The sequence below is a fragment of the Phyllobates terribilis genome, unplaced genomic scaffold, assembly GCF_046119375.1.
Source record: "Phyllobates terribilis strain yellow unplaced genomic scaffold, ASM4611937v1 Scaffold_3__8_contigs__length_932513732, whole genome shotgun sequence".
Lineage (NCBI taxonomy): Eukaryota > Metazoa > Chordata > Amphibia > Anura > Dendrobatidae > Phyllobates > Phyllobates terribilis.
In genome coordinates, this window is record NW_027362763.1 from 264547729 (window position 1) to 264567735 (window position 20007).

At 44.5% G+C, this 20007-nt stretch overlaps 1 protein-coding gene across 3 annotated transcripts in view; it reads right to left on the minus strand.

The window, feature by feature from the left end:
* Positions 1-20007, minus strand: part of VEPH1 (ventricular zone expressed PH domain containing 1) — a 688962-nt gene that overhangs the window by 481882 nt on the left and 187073 nt on the right. For all 3 annotated transcript variants that reach the window (XM_073674780.1, XM_073674781.1, XM_073674782.1), the window contains exon 7: positions 15406-15626. In XM_073674780.1, coding sequence (XP_073530881.1) covers positions 15406-15626 — 221 coding nt within the window. The remainder of the gene's footprint in view (positions 1-15405; positions 15627-20007) is intronic.

Genomic DNA, 20007 nt, shown 5'->3' on the forward strand with positions numbered 1-20007 from the left:
TTTTCAGAGCTAAATGAAGAAAAAAATTATTTTTAATTTGCAACCTGATGGAGGTCAGTATAGATGGACTAATAGACCAAGTCCCACACACTGCTAGAAGCCCAAATATTTTTTCAGAGCTAGATGCAGAAAAAAATTATTTTTAATTTGCAACCTGATGGAGGTCAGTATAGATGGACTAATAGAACAAGTCCCACACGCTGCTAGAAGCCCAAATATTTTTTCAGAGATAAATGAAGAAAAAAATTATTTTTAATTTGCAACCTGATGGAGGTCAGTATAGATGGACTAATAGACCAAGTCCCACACACCGCTAGAAGCCCAAATATTTTTTCAGAGCTAGATGCAGAAAATTTTTTTATTCAATTTGCAACCTGATGGAGGTCAGTATAGATGGACTAATAGACCAAGTCCCACACACTGCTAGAAGCCCAAATATTTTTTCAGAGCTAGATGCAGAAAAAAAATATTTTTAATTTGCAACCTGATGGAGGTCAGTATAGATGGACTAATAGAACAAGTCCCACACGCTGCTAGAAGCCCAAATATTTTTTCAGAGATAAATGAAGAAAAGAAATATTTTTAATTTGCAACCTGATGGAGGTCAGTATAGATGGACTAATAGACCAAGTCCCACACACTGCTAGAAGCCCAAATATTTTTTCAGAGCTAGATGCAGAAAAAAATTATTTTTAATTTGCAACCTGATGGAGGTCAGTATAGATGGACTAATAGACCAAGTCCCACACACCGCTAGAAGCCCAAATATTTTTTCAGAGCTAGATGCAGAAAAAAATTATATTCAATTTGCAACCTGCTGGAGGTCAGTATAGAAGGACTAATAGAACAAGTCCCACACACTGCTAGAAGCCCAAATATTTTTTCAGAGCTAAATGAAGAAAAAAATTATTTTTAATTTGCAACCTGATGGAGGTCAGTATAGATGGACTAATAGACCAAGTCCCACACACTGCTAGAAGCCCAAATATTTTTTCAGAGCTAGATGCAGAAAAAAATTATATTCAGTTTGCAACCTGATGGAGGTCAGTATAGATGGACTAATAGAATGATGCTATGCCCAAAAGATTTTACTTCACTAGGTGCAGTAAAAAAATTGGTATTCTATACACAGGTGGTATATCTTGCAACACAGATAGGCTACTCCACTGACTAACACACTCTGCAATAGGCCAAAAAGGATTAGCTTTGCTAGATTCAGCCAAATGCTGTGAAAAAAACTTGCACAGCACTGGCACAGACCTGCCTGGCAAAAACTGATAGGAACTGATGTAACCTAGTCCTGAAAAGGACTCCAATTACAATTAGTCTTTACTCCCACAATCTATCTATTTAAGAGCACAGACCTGCTTGATAAAAGTCGTAGGAAATGCTGTAACCTAGTCCTTAAAAGGACTGCAATCACAGCTATTCCCTACTCCCAAGCTATCTGTATATTTGTTCGAAAATTGGCTTGAAATTAACAAGGTATAGCGCACACAGCAACAGCGGTGCCGTCTAACACGCAGCTGCAGCAGTGAGAAAATGGTGGCGACGGGGAAAATGGCTTGGTCTTATAGGGCAAGGACATGTGACATACACTGCCAATCACACATGCCCTTGCTTGTGTGAAAAAAAGCACTTCGCTCCGTGTGTGCGCTGCTGATAGGCTGACAGATTGCACCTCCCCACTGCAAATGCGGGAAAGAGAAAAAAAAATGGAGATCTTCATTGTTCCTGCAGAGATCCATCCCCTGCCCCTCCCCCCGCCCCGCTGTACACTCAAACTGCGTATTAACATTAATTTTCATCATTACTGAGAAAAAATCCAGTTATGATTTTGGTGCACGAACAGTTATCGAACATAACCTCGAACAGCCGAATTTTTCTCAAATTGTTCGTGTTCGCCGACCGGCTGGAACACCGCCCAAAACAGCTCGAATTTGAGATTGGCGAACAGTTCGAGTAGAACAACGCTCATCTCTAGTTATCTGTAATATTTGTCACCAAAAGCTAAGTAGAGGCCAAAAAATCCATAGTTTGAGTACTTCATGCATGTACCGTCACATGGATATGAAGCATAAGTTGCAGTGGGAAGCTCACTGTGCTACAATGCGGCCTAGCAGGCTGGGCCAACCACCGTCTGCCCCATCTTGTGCATCCGCGGCCTCTTCATCCTCTGTGACTGGGGGGACAGCAGTCACACATGTTTTTGGACGCAGACCTGCCACCTCTTTACCTGCAACAGCCAGTGTGATTGGCAGGTCGTCAGTTCATTGGGAAGTGGAAACACCTGCTGGTGTTGAGAGCTCTCTGACATCGAGCGCACCACCTTTGGATCAAGGCAACCTAACATGTCCGCCTGCATTTTCCTCACAGACCGGCAGTTTGCCAGGGACACCCTACTCAACCCCGTCAAAGCACAACAGCCAGCCCTCGGTCCCTTAGATGTGGACAAGTAAAAGACCATTTCCTCCTAGCCATGAGTAAGCTAAGAGGTTGAATTTCACCATCTGCAAGCTGTTGGCTACAGAAATGCTGCCTTTCCGCCTGGAGGACACAGTGGATTTTTGAGACCTTATGTCCGTCGCAGTGCCCCAGTACCAGATGCCCAGTCGGCACTACTTCTCAAAGAAAGGTGTGCCTGCGCTCCACCAGCATGTCGCACACAACATCACCGCTTCTTTGAGAAACTCTGTGTGTGACAGGGTGCATTTCACCACAGACACTTGGACGAGTAGGCATGGACAGGGGCGTTACATGTCGCTGACAGGGCACTGGGTAACTATGGTGACAGCAGGACAAGGGGCTGCTGTCCAAGTCTTGCCGTCCCCGCGAGTTGTACGTCAATCCTCTTTATCTAGAAGTTCCTCCACTGCTTCTGCCTCCTCAACCTCCTCTCGGTCCTCCACCTGCACCCAAAACCTGTCTGGTAATGCCACCTGCTTTCTAACTGCGCACCTCCTTACTATGCTGGCAGCAGGGCTCAACGGCATCAGTGTTTACTTTGAAATGTCTGGGAAATGTGAGTCACACAGCTGAGGACTTGTGGTCAGCTCTGGAGACCCAGTTTCATGAATGGTTGTCTCCACTGGACCTGCAACCAGGGAAGGCCGTGTGCGACAATGCTGCAAACCTGGGTGCGGCCCTTCGCCGGGGCAATGTTACACACGTGCCTTGTATGGCTCACGTGTTGAACCTGGTTGTCCATAAATTTTTAGCCCACTATCCCGGACTAGATGGCCTTCTGCAGAGGGCACGGTCGCTGTGTGCTCACTTCCGCCGTTCGCATCCCGCAGCTCAACGACTTACATCTCTACAGAAGTCGTTGGGCCTGCCAGTTCACCGGCTGAAATGCGATGTGCCGACACGGTGGAATTCAACTCTGCACATGTTGCAGCGACTGTGGCAGCACCGACAAGCCCTGGTGCAATAGTTTCTGACGTATAGCCTGGGCCAACGAGATCCAGAGGTGGGGCAAATCACACAGCAGGAGTGGTCTCAGATCAGGGACCTATGAAGTTGACGCGCCCCCTGGGCCATGGGGTACCCGGAGCCGGGCCGGTAGACGCTGGGGGTTGTAGTCACTGTGGCGGTGACCCGGTCCGTGACCCAGGGCGGTCAATCCAACGGTAATTTGTATATATGGATTTTATAATGTCCAACTACGCCACCTGTGGAGTGCGGCCAAAGTGGCCGCCGCTGCGGAACAGTCCTCTGAAGCTGGTGGTTTTGCTGCAATGGTATTATTACTCACCACAGGAAGAGTGTAGCTTCAGGGCAGTGTGGGTGGATGATGGTGGTTGCAGTGCAGGGAGTCAGTAATGAACACAGAGTCCGTGTGATGCAGTCCCAAGATCTTTACTCACAGTTGTTGCAGTCCAGATTACAGGTACCAGAGCTATCTCACCCGTCGTGCTGTGCATACTCAGTGAGGGGCTCAGTCCACCCCCAGATAGCTCCGGAGTACTTAGCAGGACCCCCTTCTGTGTGTCCTTTCTCTGGCCTTCTCCCTGCACCTCACACCCAGTGACACTTCTATCCGGTATCCTCGGGCCTTGGCGGGCGACTTGTGTTCCGTCCCCTGGGTCCTATGTGGCTACCTTCTTAGTGAGACTGGTGTGGACTTTTGCCTGCAGTACATGAAATGCTGCAGCCTCCGGTTTCTAGTTGAGCCTTGCTGTTTCTCCTCTAGTTGAGGGACCGGTTCCCCTTATCTGGCCTGACCCCTCTACCTCCTGGTAGCAGCGGGAGTACAGGTGGCCTTCTGCACGGCCCGTAGCCCTAGGGTCCCTTCGGTTCCTGGAGCCTTCCTGCTCCCACTCCTCTCTTCTCTCCTTCAGTCCTGGGCCTCCCAGGCTAGGCCCGCCTCCGGAGCAGAGCTCATGCCGAGCCTCTGCTCCTGTCACTTTTCCTCCTCTGACTGGCTTGCTCTTTCTAAGATGGCTTCCTATTTATACTCTCCCTGTCATGTGCTCCCCTAAGCTGCTCCCCTAAGCACCCACTACATAGGATCCTCCCACCAGCTAGGGACCTGGGACTGTGCTCTCCCTTAGGAGCAATCTCGCCCTAACCCCACTGCGGGTATGTGTTGGATGCAGGTGTTAGGGTCCCGAGCCATACGCCTTCCTTACCTGAGGGTGAGATACCACACCTCTGGATGAGATGCAGTAACTCTGTGGTGACTGCACCCTCAGGGGCGCCACACATCTTTCTGCACAGTTTTGAAATGGCGACGAAGATGTTTAGTGCTGACGACGATGCCATTATCAGCATAACTATTCCGGTGATTTACATGCTGGAGCACACATTAAACAGAATTCAGAGTCAGGTGGTCGGACAAGAGGAGGTGGAGGAAGTAGAGGAGGAGTCGTATGCGGAAGGGATAACATCTCCAAGGTCCAGACGGTTGGCAGCACCAAGGAGGCAGGCATGGGAGGGTGGGGGAGAGGGATTAAACAGGGCGCATGGTAGCAGCCAAACTGTTGAGGAAGGTGCAGGAGCCGAGGAAGAAGTGGAGGATGAACTGGCGATGGGCATGGAAGACTCATCAGATGAGGGAGACCTTGATCACATTTCTGTTGTGCGAGGTTGAGGGGAGAGGGCAGAGGAAAGAAGCATGATTCTTACCTCGCTACCAACACAACAAGGACTTGGTCCTCCTGGATGCGCAAGACACATGAGTGCCTTCTTGCTGCACTACCTGCAACATGACCCTCAGATTGCAGAATTCGAAGTAATCTCGACTACTGGGTTGCCACACTCTTAGATCCCCGGTACAAAAGTAAATTTGCCGAAATAATTCCTGCCATAAAAAGGGATTGACGCATGCAGGAGTATCTGCAGACGCTGTTGCAGAATCTTACATGTGCTTTTCCACAAAACACCAGTGGTGCACGAAGTGAATCTCACAGTTCTAACTTGCCAACCGCGGGACTGTCGAGTCTTCATCACTCAAACCGTAACAGTAACACAGTATCTGCTGGTAACAGCAATTTTGTGAAATCATTTCACCACTTTTTTAGACCATCCTTTGCAAGGCCACAGGAGACAAGAAGTCTGACACATAGTCAATGCCTAGAGAGGATAGTGCAGGAGTATCTCCAAGTGAACATCGAAGCCATGACTGTGTCACTGGACCCTTGCTCATTTTGGTATTCCAATCTGGAAAAATGGCCGGAGCTCGCCACTCACGCCTTGGAGATCTTGTCATGCCCTGCAGCCAGTGTTCTCTCTGAACGTGTGTTCAGCGCTGCTGATGATGTGCTGACAGATAAGCGCACGCGGCTGTCCACTGAGAATGTAGACAGACTCACGTTCATAAAGATGAACAAATCATGGATTCGCAAGGACTTTTCTAATCCTGTGTTATCCTTGGGAGGCTAAAAGCTTCAGGATTTGGTAATATCACCTCACCAACCGTTTTAAGCAACTGTGGGGCAATTGATGCCACTTAACTCTAGAACGCATGACCATAAAAATCTACACTTTCATATACCTGGGGCCTTTTAGGCCCGTGTGCAAATAACATTGAATAACTCAAACTCAAATGACAAACAACTATATACATGAAGAATACCTAGAGTTTCAAAATTCTAACTAAAGTAATCTTGCAGAAAATAGAAAACAATTAACAGGGCGGGACTGCGAGGCCCCAGGTATGCGTTCTAGGGTTAAGTGGTGTCTGTGCCACAATTTTGGGAAAAAATGGATATTCTTTTTGGAGTCCCCTTACTGTGTCTTACGTGACGTTGGCATCGTCAATTCCAGGTGGGTTGGGTCGCTCCCCCCCCCCCTTTTAACTGTAAGAAACTACATACACTATGGCTTGGGGTAACACAGATGATTGAGTCTGAAGAGCTGTTTACTCAGAGGTCTGCTCCAAATCTTCAGTGTCTGCTAGTCAGCGTAGAATTTTTAACTGCATCTAGCCTAGGCAATACTTTGGGCGTAGTAGCCCAGCTGCGAAGCAAGCTGCACCGCCTGTGTATCTAATAAGAATTTTTAAATGCATCTAGCCTAGGCAGACTGTGGGGACCCCCAACCAAACCCAGACGCTCAGACCCCCTACCGCCCCCCTTTCCTTGACAATACAATAATGTAACTCTTACAACTGGATGGGTGAGGATCGGTCACAGCTTTATTAACTCTTTATACTCATTCCATTAGAAAGACATTTTATTTCTAAAATAATTCAGCTTGTTGCAGCATGCCCTGGGTCTCCACTCCGGCAACTTGGCCAACAAGTGTAACTCTCCAACATGTCCTTTCTATTTCCAGGCCACGGAGGATCCTGCGTACTCGTATGCAGGACTCTGACCCCCACCCATCACTCTTAACGCTTGTTCCACTCCGTCCTGGAGTCCTGACAGGAATATGTCCAGTCCAATATCCATTAAGTGAACACCGTCGGGCCGTATGAGGCCTGCTTTATCTCCTTCCAGTTGTCGGTGTCGTACCACTACACCGCCTCTGTCTCTTCTAAATTTTGCCATCCGAATATTTATTACCCGCCTTGTCCGTTCGATGGCCGTGATGTCTCGCGCACCTTGCCATACCGCTATCGGCACAATCTCTGACCATACTATAGCTAGTTTTGTGAAAAATTCTCTGAAGCGCTCAGTGTCTAGTTTCATTATTGCCATTAGTTATGCGCTCTTGTGATGACCTAGGTTGTTTCCCCCGGCCTGTATAACTAAGATGACCAGACATCTTGCCTCTCTCCCTACCTTGATTACCTCCATTAGTACCTGTGGCCATAGCAGGCCTCTAATACCTCTCCAGTTGAAATATGTGTTATGAAACTCTAATTTCCTCCCGCCTGGGCGGACTTTCGCCCTTTAATCTGCCCAATATATATACGAGTGGCCTATCACCCACACTGTTGGCTTAGCGTCACCTGTAAAAGAAACAAACCACGTTAGGATAACAAGTCCAGTCTTATGTATCTTGCCAAACACGTGGATCACCATCTCTCTATCCTCTGAACTTCCGTTTCTGACAGTCCTGCTCTTGCTGCTTCTGTGGCCGCGACTATGCGGAATGAGTGTGTCCCGTAATCTTTGGGGTGGTTCCCTGCCGATGTTATGCATTTATTAAATATAGCTTGGAACTGGTATCTTGATAATGGCGTCCCATCAATGTGTGATAGGAACAAATTACTTTGTGATCTGATGGTTAGATATGGTTTTACTATTGTTACCCGACTCAGTGTACCGTTTGTGGGTTGTAGAAGTACCCAAGTGCCCCTGGCCGCTGGAACCATTTTCGATTTGTGTATGCGTAGACGTATTGCATTATTGCCTATGACTACGTCCTGGTGTAATAAGCCTCCACTGGTGCTAATTTTGGATTGAGGGACTAATTCGCTTATGCATAGCGCCCCGAAGAAGGCGATCACAAATGCAGTAGACAGTAGTGTTGCTTCAAATTGTGAGTGTCATGTTAATGGTGTTAGGGATATGATGTGAGAAATCAGTTTTAGTGACACGGGACGGGACGTCTACACTCCTGACTTGGCTGACCCCTTTTCCACCCTTTTATGGATTGTCTGATGATGAATCTTTGTCACATCTCCCCAATTCAGTAGTTGGAAGTGAACTGCTACTCCAGTCAGACACCGCTGCGCTGACGCCCCTGATATGCCCCTCATCATTAGCTGGTGGAGAAATTCTATGGTGACTTGTGATCTGGCTTGTTCACATTGGTCAAACCGTCTGCCTGCTACTAGTCGTGTCCACTCTTCCCATGCCTTACCGTATGCTTGCCACGTCGACGGGGCAACTGACGCTCTGATTAATGGCATCAACTATTCGCCACTAGATCCCATAGGGAAGGTGGGCAACTGTTGTCCCGATGGGTGGGCATTGTGGAAGAGCTCTGTGAAAATCTGCCAATTGAATTGTTAAAAAGCGTTAGCAGCAGCTTTAGACCCCTCAGCATAGAGGCTAGCGCGGACCCATACATTGTGTTTTAGGCACAGGAATGCTAGCCTGGGTAGTAGGCCTAGCACTGGGAGAGACGATGATGCCATCTTATTAATGCAGTGCGCTAAGCTGGTGTTTTTTGTTATGAAGCGTATATTTTTGTAAGCCAGGAGCGCGCCCCATATTTCTATTGCTACCACTATTGGGAAGAAAAATTATTTTCAGGGCTAGATGCAGCGAAAAATTATTATTAATTGAAAAGCTGGTGGAGCTTGGTATAGATGGCCTAATACAATGAGACCCACACACTGCTAGAAGGCCAAATATTTTTTCAGAGTTAGATGCAGAAAAAAATTATATTCAGTTTGCAACCTGATGGAGGTCAGTATAGATGGACTAATAGAACAAGTCCCACACACTGCTAGAAGGCCAAATATTTTTTCAGAGGTAGATGCAGACAAAAAATTATTTTGAATTTGCAACCTGATGGAGGTCAGTATAGATGACTAATAGAACAAGTCCCACACACTGCTAGAAGGCCAAATATTTTTTCAGTGCTAGATGCAGAAAAAAATTATATTCAGTTTGCAACCTTATGGAGGTCAGTATAGATGGACTAATAGAACAAGTCCCACACACAGCTAGAAGCCCAAATATTTTTTCAGAGGTAGATGCAGAAAAAAATTATATTCAGTTTGCAACCTGATGGAGGTCTGTATAGATGGATTAATAGAACAAGTCCCACACAAAGCTAGAAGCCCAATATTTTTTCAGAGGTAGATGCAGAAAAAAATATATTCAGTTTGCAACCTGATGGAGGTCTGTATAGATGGATTAATAGAACAAGTCCCACACACAGCTAGAAGCCCAATATTTTTTCAGAGGTAGATGCAGAAAAAAATATATTCAGTTTGCAACCTGATGGAGGTCTGTATAGATGGATTAATAGAACAAGTCCCACACACAGCTAGAAGCCCAATATTTTTTCAGAGGTAGATGCAGAAAAAATATATTCAGTTTGCAACCTGATGGAGGTCAGTATAGATGGACTAATAGAACAAGTCCCACACACTGCTAGAAGGCCAAACATTTTTTCAGAGCTAGATGCAGAAAAATATTATATTCAATTTGCAACCTGATGGAGGTCAGTATAGATGGACTAATAGAACAAGTCCCACACACAGCTAGAAGGCCAAATATTTTTTCAGAGGTAGATGCAGAAAAAAATTATATTCAGTTTGCAACCTTATGGAGGTCAGTATAGATGGACTAATAGAACAAGTCCCACACACAGCTAGAAGCCCAAATATTTTTTCAGAGGTAGATGCAGAAAAAAATTATATTCAGTTTGCAACCTGATGGAGGTCAGTATAGATGGACTAATAGAACAAGTCCCACACACTGCTAGAAGGCCAAACATTTTTTCAGAGCTAGATGCAGAAAAATATTATATTCAATTTGCAACCTGATGGAGGTCAGTATAGATGGACTAATAGAACAAGTCCCACACACAGCTAGAAGCCCAATATTTTTTCAGAGGTAGATGCAGAAAAAAATATATTCAGTTTGCAACCTGATGGAGGTCTGTATAGATGGATTAATAGAACAAGTCCCACACACAGCTAGAAGCCCAATATTTTTTCAGAGGTAGATGCAGAAAAAAATATATTCAGTTTGCAACCTGATGGAGGTCTGTATAGATGGATTAATAGAACAAGTCCCACACACAGCTAGAAGCCCAATATTTTTTCAGAGGTAGATGCAGAAAAAAATATATTCAGTTTGCAACCTGATGGAGGTCAGTATAGATGGACTAATACAACAAGTCCCACACACAGCTAGAAGCCCAATATTTTTTCAGAGGTAGATGCAGAAAAAAATATATTCAGTTTGCAACCTGATGGAGGTCTGTATAGATGGATTAATAGAACAAGTCCCACACACAGCTAGAAGCCCAATATTTTTTCAGAGGTAGATGCAGAAAAAAATATATTCAGTTTGCAACCTGATGGAGGTCAGTATAGATGGATTAATAGAACAAGTCCCACACACAGCTAGAAGCCCAATATTTTTTCAGAGGTAGATGCAGAAAAAAATATATTCAGTTTGCAACCTGATGGAGGTCTGTATAGATGGATTAATAGAACAAGTCCCACACACAGCTAGAAGCCCAATATTTTTTCAGAGCTAGATGCAGAAAAAAATTATATTCAATTTGCAACCTGATGGAGGTCAGTATAGATGGACTAATAGAATGATGCTATGCCCAAAAGATTTTACTTCACTAGGTGCAGTAAAAAAATTGGTATTCTATACACAGGTGGTATATCTTGCAACACAGATAGGCTACTCCACTGACTAACACACTCTGCAATAGGCCAAAAAGGATTAGCTTTGCTAGATTCAGCCAAATGCTGTGAAAAAAACTTGCACAGCACTGGCACAGACCTGCCTGGCAAAAACTGATAGGAACTGATGTAACCTAGTCCTGAAAAGGACTCCAATTACAATTAGTCTTTACTCCCACAATCTATCTATTTAAGAGCACAGACCTGCCTGATAAAAGTCGTAGGAAATGCTGTAACCTAGTCCTTAAAAGGACTGCAATCACAACTATTCCCTACTCCCAAGCAATCTGTAGATTTGTGCGAAAATTGGCTTGAAATTAACAAGGTATAGCGCACACAGCAACAGCGGTGCCGTCTAACACGCAGCTGCAGCAGTGAGAAAATGGTGGCGACGGGGAAAATGGCTTGGTCTTATAGGGCAAGGACATGTGACATACACTGCCAATGACACATGCCCTTGCTTGTGTGAAAAAAAGCACTTCGCTCCGTGTGTGCGCTGCTGATAGGCTGACAGATTGCACCTCCCCACTGTAAATGCGGGAAAGAGAAAAAAAAATGGAGATCTTCATTGTTCCTGCAGAGATCCATCCCCTGCCCCTCCCCCCACCCCGCTGTACACTCAAACTGCGTATTAACATTAATTTTCATCATTACTGAGAAAAAATCCAGTTATGATTTTGGTGCACGAACAGTTATCGAACATAACCTCGAACAGCCGAATTTTTCTCAAATTGTTCGTGTTCGCCGAACGGCTCGAACACCGCCCAAAACAGCTCGAATTTGAGATTGGCGAACAGTTCGAGTAGAACAACGCTCATCTCTATTCATGAGGCAAAATTTAACTAAGAACAAAGTCAACAAACAAATGTGCAAGAGAACCATCAGCAAAAATAATATAGCTAATAAGAAACAGACTGTCAAACATTAAGAAATATTCAAAATGAATATATGTACAGTCAGAGTTGCATTTATATTACTGGTCATCAGAGAGAAAATCACAAATCATTCACTAGTGTATTGAATTAGGTCAAGTGTTAGACTGCAAAATCATCTTCGTTTTTGCTACCCTGACAGGATGGATTAAATTGTGGTGAGATATGAAATCCAAAATTCTGTATATCGAAAAATGTTGCAAGGCTCTGTTTTGTTTTTTTATTTCAGCGCTGGAGTGGTGCTACTAATTTAAGTTCCCTACCTCTAGTATTATACTTACAAGTCGCTGTCTTCTGCTCTTCCTGATGTCACTCCGGTCTGCAATGCCATCTCATGACCGCAAATTCTGACTGATCGGAAGCCACAGGTAATGGTCACAAGCTTTCAATGCAAGTCAATGAGAGCCTCACAACCTGCAGAAGACTGACCGGAGCGGCAATGATAAAAGATAAAGACGGCAGCTGGTTCGTATGAGACTAAGGTCAAGGAACTTAGATTAGTGGCACCAATCTAGCGCTGCAATAGAGAAAAAATGCTGAAGTGGTGCTTTTAAAGGAATCTCTAATGGGATTTTTATATGTCAAACTGTTGACATGTACAGTTAGGTCGATATATATTTGGACAGAGACAACATTTTTATAATTTTGGTTCTAGACATTACAACAATGAATTTTAAACAAAACAATTCAGATGCAGTTGAAGTTCAGACTTTCAGCTTTCATTTGAGGGTATCCACATTAAAATTGGATGAAGGGTTTAGGAGTTTCAGCTCTTTAACATGTGCCACCCTGTTTTTAAAGGGACCAAAAGTAATTGGACAGATTAAATAATTGTAAATAAAATGTTCATTTCTAGTACTTGGTTGAAAACCCTTTGTTAGCAATGACTGCCTGAAGTCTTGAACTCATGGACATCACCAGACGCTGTGTTTCCTCCTTTTTGATGCTCTGCCAGGCCTTCACTGCAGTGGTTTTCAGCTACTGTTTGTTTGTGGGCCTTTCTGTCTGAAGTTTAGTCTTTAACAAGTGAAATGCATGCTCAATTGGGTTGAGATCAGGTGCCTGACTTGGCCATTCAAGAATATCCCACTTCTTTGCTTTAATAAACTCCTGGGTTGCTTTGGCTTTATGTTTTGGGTCATTGTCCATCTGTAGTATGAAACGACGACCAATCAGTTTGGCTGCATTTGGCTGGATCTGAGCACACAGTATGGCTCTGCATACATCAGAATTCATTCGGCTGCTTCTGTCCTGTGTCACATCACCAATAAACACTAGTGACCCAGTCCCACTGGCAGCCATGCATGCCCAAGCCATCACACTGCCTCTGCCGTGTTTTACAGATGATGTGGTATGCTTTGCATCATGAGCTGTACCACGTCTTCGCCATACTTTTCTCTTTCCATCATTCTGGTAGATGTTGATCTTGGTTTCATTTGTCCAAAGAATGTTCTTCCAGAACTGTGCTGGCTTTTTTAGATGTTTTTTAGCAAAGTCCAGTCTAGCCTTTTTATTCTTGATGCTTATGAGTGGCTTGCACCGTGCAGTGAACCCTCTGTATTTACTTTCATGCAGTCTTCTCTTTATGGTAGATTTGGATATTGATACGCCTATCTCCTGAAGAGTGTTGTTCACTTGGTTGGCTGTTGCGAAGGGTTTTCTCTTCACCATGGAGATTATTCTGCGATCATACACCACTGTTGTCTTCCGTGGGCGCCCAGGTCTTTTTGCATTGATGAGTTCACCAGTGCTTTCTTTCTTTCTCAGGATGTACCAAACTGTAGATTTTGCCACTCCTAATACTGTAGCAATTTCTCGGATGGGTTTTTTCTGTTTTTTTTCAGCTTAAGGATGACTTGTTTCACCTGCATGGAGAGGTCCTTTGACCGCATGTTTAGTTCACAGCAAAACCTTCCAAATGCAAGCACCACACCTCAAATCAACTCCAGGCCTTTTATCTGCTTAATTGAGAATGACATAACGAAGGGATTGCCCACACATGTCCATTAAATAGCCTTGGAGTCAATTGTCCAATTACTTTTGGTCCCTTTAAAAACAGGGTGGCACATGCTAAGGAGCTGAAACTCCTAAACCCTTCATCCAGTTTTAATGTGGATACCCTCAAATGAAAGCTGAAAGTCTGAACTTCAACTGCATCTGAATTGTTTTGTTTAAAATTCATTGTGGTAATGTCTAGAATCAATATTAGAAAAATGTTGTCTCTGTCCAAATATATATGGACCTAACTGTATATACATGTGCTTTAAGACTAATTAAATCCATACCTTGATTTGAGAAATTTGGTTTGGAGTTTCTGAGCAATCATGAATTAAAATCTTATGCAAATGATCCGCAAGTGTTTTCTGGTGGGACAATGCACTGGCAGCTCTCATGCCAACCCCTACTAATCCCTGCCCATTACCTGCCTCCTGTGTCAGATTGACAGGTCACTCTTGTTTCAGTAATCTGCCCCCTTTGATCGAGATCTCTCACAAGATCTTGGGGAGGCAGATCTCTAAAATAAAAGTCAGTCTGACAGAGGAGACTGGTGGCAGATGGGGAGTATTAAGAGAAGGCAGGAGAGATGCAAGTGAATTGTCCCACCCTAAAGCACTTGTAGCTCAATTGTATAAGACTTCAACGCTGCATTGCTAAGAATTGGATTCAAATATCCTCAAAGAGCCTGTACATATGTATCATTAGTTTAAGATATGACATCCTCATAACAAGTTCCCTTTAAGCAAATATTGTAATAAAAAACAGACATTATCTCATCATTTCTATCCTCCATACCATTAGACAACACTATCAGCTGATTTTTATTTTTTTTTGTGATGGTGAAGACACTTTTTCAATTATATATGTTACAATTCTAAAAATAAAAAGTACGACACTTGTTTAGCAGTTACATTTGCAGATGCAGTAGTTATTTTTAACTTAATTCATTGTAGTTTATCACTTATTCAAGACCTGGGTGATAACTTGCAGTCAGATCCTGATCCCTAAAATAGGACTCTGAAATGCCTATTCATATAAGAGTATGCTATGTATGCTACGTATGCTCGCCACTGCTCAATTCGTTCTCTATGGAGTAATTGGAGAGCATCCTCCCCTACTCAGTCTAAATACTGAAAAATAATAAATGTACAATTGAAAGGTCATCCATTTTGAATTCATATTACATATCTTTTTGTTTTGCTTCCTTCTTATTTCAAATAATATCTTAAATATTGATTTATCAATAACAATAAGCAATAAGTTCAATAGAATTTTTGCCAATGACACTCTTGTATCCTCACCCATGTTACAGAGCACATAATTTTGGTGGTGTTGAATTACAACAAAAATTACAGATGAATTAAAGGGAACCTGTCCCCAGTAATAAAGTATGCCCAGCATCTGTAGGCCCTCTTTTACAGCATACCAGAATGCTGTATGTATGTCCCCAATCCCTTACAATCAGATTTGGATACAAAATGAATGGCTTTTGTCAAAATATCCCCTTTAAATATATGTGCAACAATGTGGGCAACAATCGTTTCTAATCTATATGAACAGTATTTTTAAAATATTCAGAAATAAATTATATAGCTATAATACAATGTAAGCATGACTTTAAGAGCATTTAATCTGCTGATCCAAAACATTTCCCCTAGAATTATGCCATTTCATGTAATATATAATAAAGAAATGAGGTCTTACCTACAAGTTGGGAGACTTTCATGATTTAGGTATTCATTTAGAATCTTTGCCATTGCAGTCAGGCTATTACTCATTCTGTACATGTCTCTGCCTTGAATGCCTAGAATATCATTAAAGATGCTTGTAATGTTCCTAATTTCCATCAGGAGTATGTGATGAAATGAATGTTCCATGTTATTCAATTGATTTACCAAATATGTCAAACATGTTTTTGCCATCATCTGCAAATGAAAAACAATTTAAGCCACAAACACAAAATAACTTCCATCCTATTAGTCAATCTGTAGCAATACTTTGATATTTTATTTCCTTTTACTCATTTAGAAGATACAAAGACTGTCCAGGACTTAGGTCATCAATAAGTAATTTGTCGGGGTTTGACATCCAGCACACCCCATGATCGGCTACTATCAGCTTCGGCAGAAGCAGGAACCAAGCGATGTGCAGGCAGAAAACTTAGTGGCAGCTGACATTCACTAAAATGGGAGATCAACCAGAGCACTAGGCAGTGGACACAAAGCAATGTAGAGGGCTGCTGGGTTCCTCCTAGTTTCTGTTGCTACTGGAGGACTTTTTAGCTGAAAGGTGTGGTGCCGGATATGGGATCACCACCAAACTCCTATTGATGACCTATCCATTCAGTGCAATGCATTGTGGGACCTAGGCTGTTATGTCATATGTCGATCAAAATCGAGGTAAAATATTACAATTCAAGGGAACATTGAATGGACTACTATATTTTCAGATTTTTAAGATCACATTAATCCTTCCATTTTACCATATTTTACAGTGAGTTACTATAATAATACTATAATAATCAACTACGATATACAAAAAATATAGTACTGATAAATGTGTTATAGCTCAGTTTAAGGCTACATCCACACATCCATTTAATTATTTACATCTGTGAGAATTGGACCTTTTTGCTTCCATGTTTCAAACAGCACTCCAGCTTTTTCTTATTTCAGTGTTGGAGTGGTGCCACTAATGTAAGTTCCCTGGGCCTAGTAATATACTCAGCAGCCGCTCCCTTCAGCAGTTCTTGCAACTTCTCACTGACCGGAAGTCAGTGGTAATGGTAACAGCTCTCAATGTAAGTCAAAGAGAGTGACTTCCGGATCGGCATACAAACACTGGAGCAAACCGGCAGGAGTGGCAGAAGATGAGTGGAGTGGCGCTGAGTACAGATGAAGACGGTGGCTGGTATGTATAATACTAGGGGCAGGGAAATTAGATTAGTGACACCACTCCAGCGGTAAAATATAAAAAAAAATGCTGGAGTGGTGTTTTAATGGCTGATTCGCTCCTACAAGGGGACCCACAATCTTGGGCGTTCTCTCTTCCCCCGGGCTCCTCGGCTCTCCAGTCAGTGGATAGGTTTTTCGCTGCTCTGGGACTCGTATATGATGACCCAGATCGGATCTCCCTTGCTGAGTCTAAGTTACGTAGGATCCAGCAGGGAGATCGTCCGGCGGAGGAATTCTGTTCGGAGTTCCGTAGGTGGGCCACGGACACCCAGTGGAATGACCCGGCTCTTAGGAGCCAGTTTTGTCATGGTTTATCCGACAAATTACAGGATGTGTTGGCACAGTATGACTCTCCCGCGTCACTGGAAGCCGCTATGGCCCTTGCTATTCGCGTTGACAGACGGCTTCGGGAGAGGTGCGGGATAACTCTACCCCCTGTGATGACTCCACCTCCTACAAGGTCCCCTCATATGGTGGTTCCCCTGGTCAGTCCAGAGGAGCCTATGCAATTAGGAGGGACATCATTTCGGGGGAGGGAACCGGTGGTGCGCCATAAGACAGGAAGGTGTTTCTTCTGCGGGAGAAAGGGACATTTTATTGGGGGGTGTCCATCCCGTCCCTTGCAGAGTGAAGAGTCGTCGGAAAACTGTTGATCCCAGGTTGTGTGGTGGACGGCAATCTGGTATGTATTTCGTCCCTAGGTTCGTCTCAGTTTCTCGTACCGGCGGAGGTGGTGGTGGGTACGAGAACTGAGAGGATATCTGTTCTTCTGGATAGTGGGGCCGGGGCTAATCTGGTTGATGCTCGGTTTGCCCGGGTTCAAGGTATGCGATTGAGTGAGTTGGCTAAACCCATCCCCATATTCTCGATCGATGCCAGGCCTCTCGGTCAGGGAAGTTTTTTGCAAGCTGTGCATGACGTAAAACTTCAAGTGGGGGCGATACATAAAGAACTGTTGTCTTGCTACGTGTTGGAGGGTCTTCCCACTCCTATAGTGTTGGGCCTTCCTTGGTTAGCTAAGCATAACCCGGTTATTAATTGGCAAACCAGAGAGATAAGCCAATGGAGTAAATTCTGTAATAAAAACTGCATGAACACGGTCATCGGTGCGGTTACTCCTTGGGTCTTACCTCCATTTCTGGCGGACTTTGAGGATGTATTCTCGGAGAAAGGGTGTCAGGAACTACCTCCTCATCGCGAGTATGACTGTTCTGTAAAACTGCTCCCTGAGGCCAAGTTACCTAAAGCTAGGTTGTATAACCTTTCTGGTCCTGAGAGGCAGGCCATGAAGGATTATATTTCAGAAAGTCTGGCTAAGGGGCATATTAGACCTTCATCTTCACCGGTGGCTGCGGGGTTCTTCTTTGTTAAGAAGAAAGATGGAGGCCTACGCCCTTGCCTGGATTTCCGTGAACTTAATCGGATTACGGTCCGAGATCCGTATCCGCTCCCACTTATTCCCGATCTCTTTAATCAGATCGTGGGCGCCAAATGGTTCTCTAAGTTGGATCTCAGGGGGGTGTACAATCTGATTAGGATGAAGGAGGGGGATGAGTGGAAGACAGCGTTTAACACTCCGGAGGGGCATTATGAGAACCTTGTCATGCCATTCGGTCTGACTAATGCCCCGGCGGTGTTCCAACACTTTGTTAATGACATTTTTCGCCGCCTGGTGGGACAGTTTGTTGTCATATATCTGGATGATATCTTAATTTACTCGCCGGATCTGGTGTCTCATCAGGAGCACGTTAGGCAGGTGTTACAGATCTTGCGGGATAATAAACTGTATGCCAAATGGGAAAAGTGTGTGTTCGCCATACAGGAACTCCAGTTTTTAGGCTTCCTGGTTTCAGCGTCCGGTTTTCGTATGGACCCTGGGAAAGTGCGGGCAGTTCTTGAGTGGGATCGGCCAGAGAATCTTAAGGCACTACAACGTTTCCTGGGGTTTGCTAATTATTACCGGAAGTTCATTCGTAATTTCTCGTCCATGGTTAAGCCTCTCACAGACATGACTAAAAAGGGGACGTATTTTTCTAGGTGGTCTGACAAGGCTTGTCAAGCATTCTCCTCCTTGAAAAAATGTTTTGCCTCGGCACCCATACTCATTCAACCTGATGCGTCACAGCCATTCATTGTAGAGGTAGACGCTTCCGAGGTAGGGGTGGGAGCAGTATTGTCACAGGGTTCGTCCCCTGGTAAGTGGCATCCGTGCGCCTTTTTCTCTAAAAAATTGTCGTCCGCTGAGAGGAATTACGATGTCGGCAATAGAGAACTCTTGGCCATTAAGGTAGCTTTTGAGGAGTGGCGCCATTTTTTGGAGGGGGCAGTCCATCCGGTCACCGTCATCACCGATCACAAGAACCTGCTATATCTGGAGTCCGCGAAACGTCTGAATCCCAGACAAGCTAGGTGGTCATTGTTTTTTACCAGGTTTAATTTTGTCGTTACATATCGTCCTGGGTCAAAAAATGTAAAGGCGGATGCCTTATCTCGTAGTTTCCCTGGGGCCGGGAATACGGACGACCCGATTCCTATCCTTCAGGAGGGGGTGGTGGTTTCGGCAGTATGCTCTGAGCTGGAGGAGGAGGTATTGGAGGCTCAGGGGGACGCCCCTGTTGGACCTCCGGGGAGACTGTTTGTTCCAGATCAGTTGCGACAAAAGGTGATCAAGGCACACCATAACTCAGTTTTTGCAGGACACCCGGGGAGTAAAGCAACTGTGGATCTCCTCTCGCGTCGGTTTTGGTGGCCTAACTTACATAAGGAGGTGGTAACTTTTGTCGCGTCCTGTGGGGTTTGTGCACGCTCTAAGACCTCACATACCCGTCCGTCTGGGGCCCTCTTACCTTTGAAGATCCCGGAGCGTCCTTGGACTCATCTGTCTATGGACTTTATTACGGACCTCCCTCCGTCTTCGGGTAAAACGGTCATACTCGTTGTAGTGGACAGGTTCAGCAAGATGGCACATTTTATCGCTCTTCCGGCTCTCCCTAATGCTAAAACTCTTGCGCAGGTGTTCATTGGGGAGATTGTGAGGCTTCACGGGGTACCCTCCGAGGTGGTGTCTGATCGGGGGTCTCAGTTTGTGTCCAAGTTCTGGAAGGCGTTTTGTGCACGGCGGGGGATGCATTTGTCATTCTCATCGGCTTTTCATCCTCAGACCAATGGTCAGACGGAACGTATGAACCAGAGCTTGGAGACATATCTCCGGTGTTTTGTGTCAGAGAACCAGGAGGACTGGGCTTCTTTCTTACCTCTGGCAGAGTTTGCTCTTAATAATAGGCGGAGCGAGTCCACTGGTAAGTCCCCGTTTTTTGGGGCATATGGTTTTCACCCCCAGTTTTGTACTTTC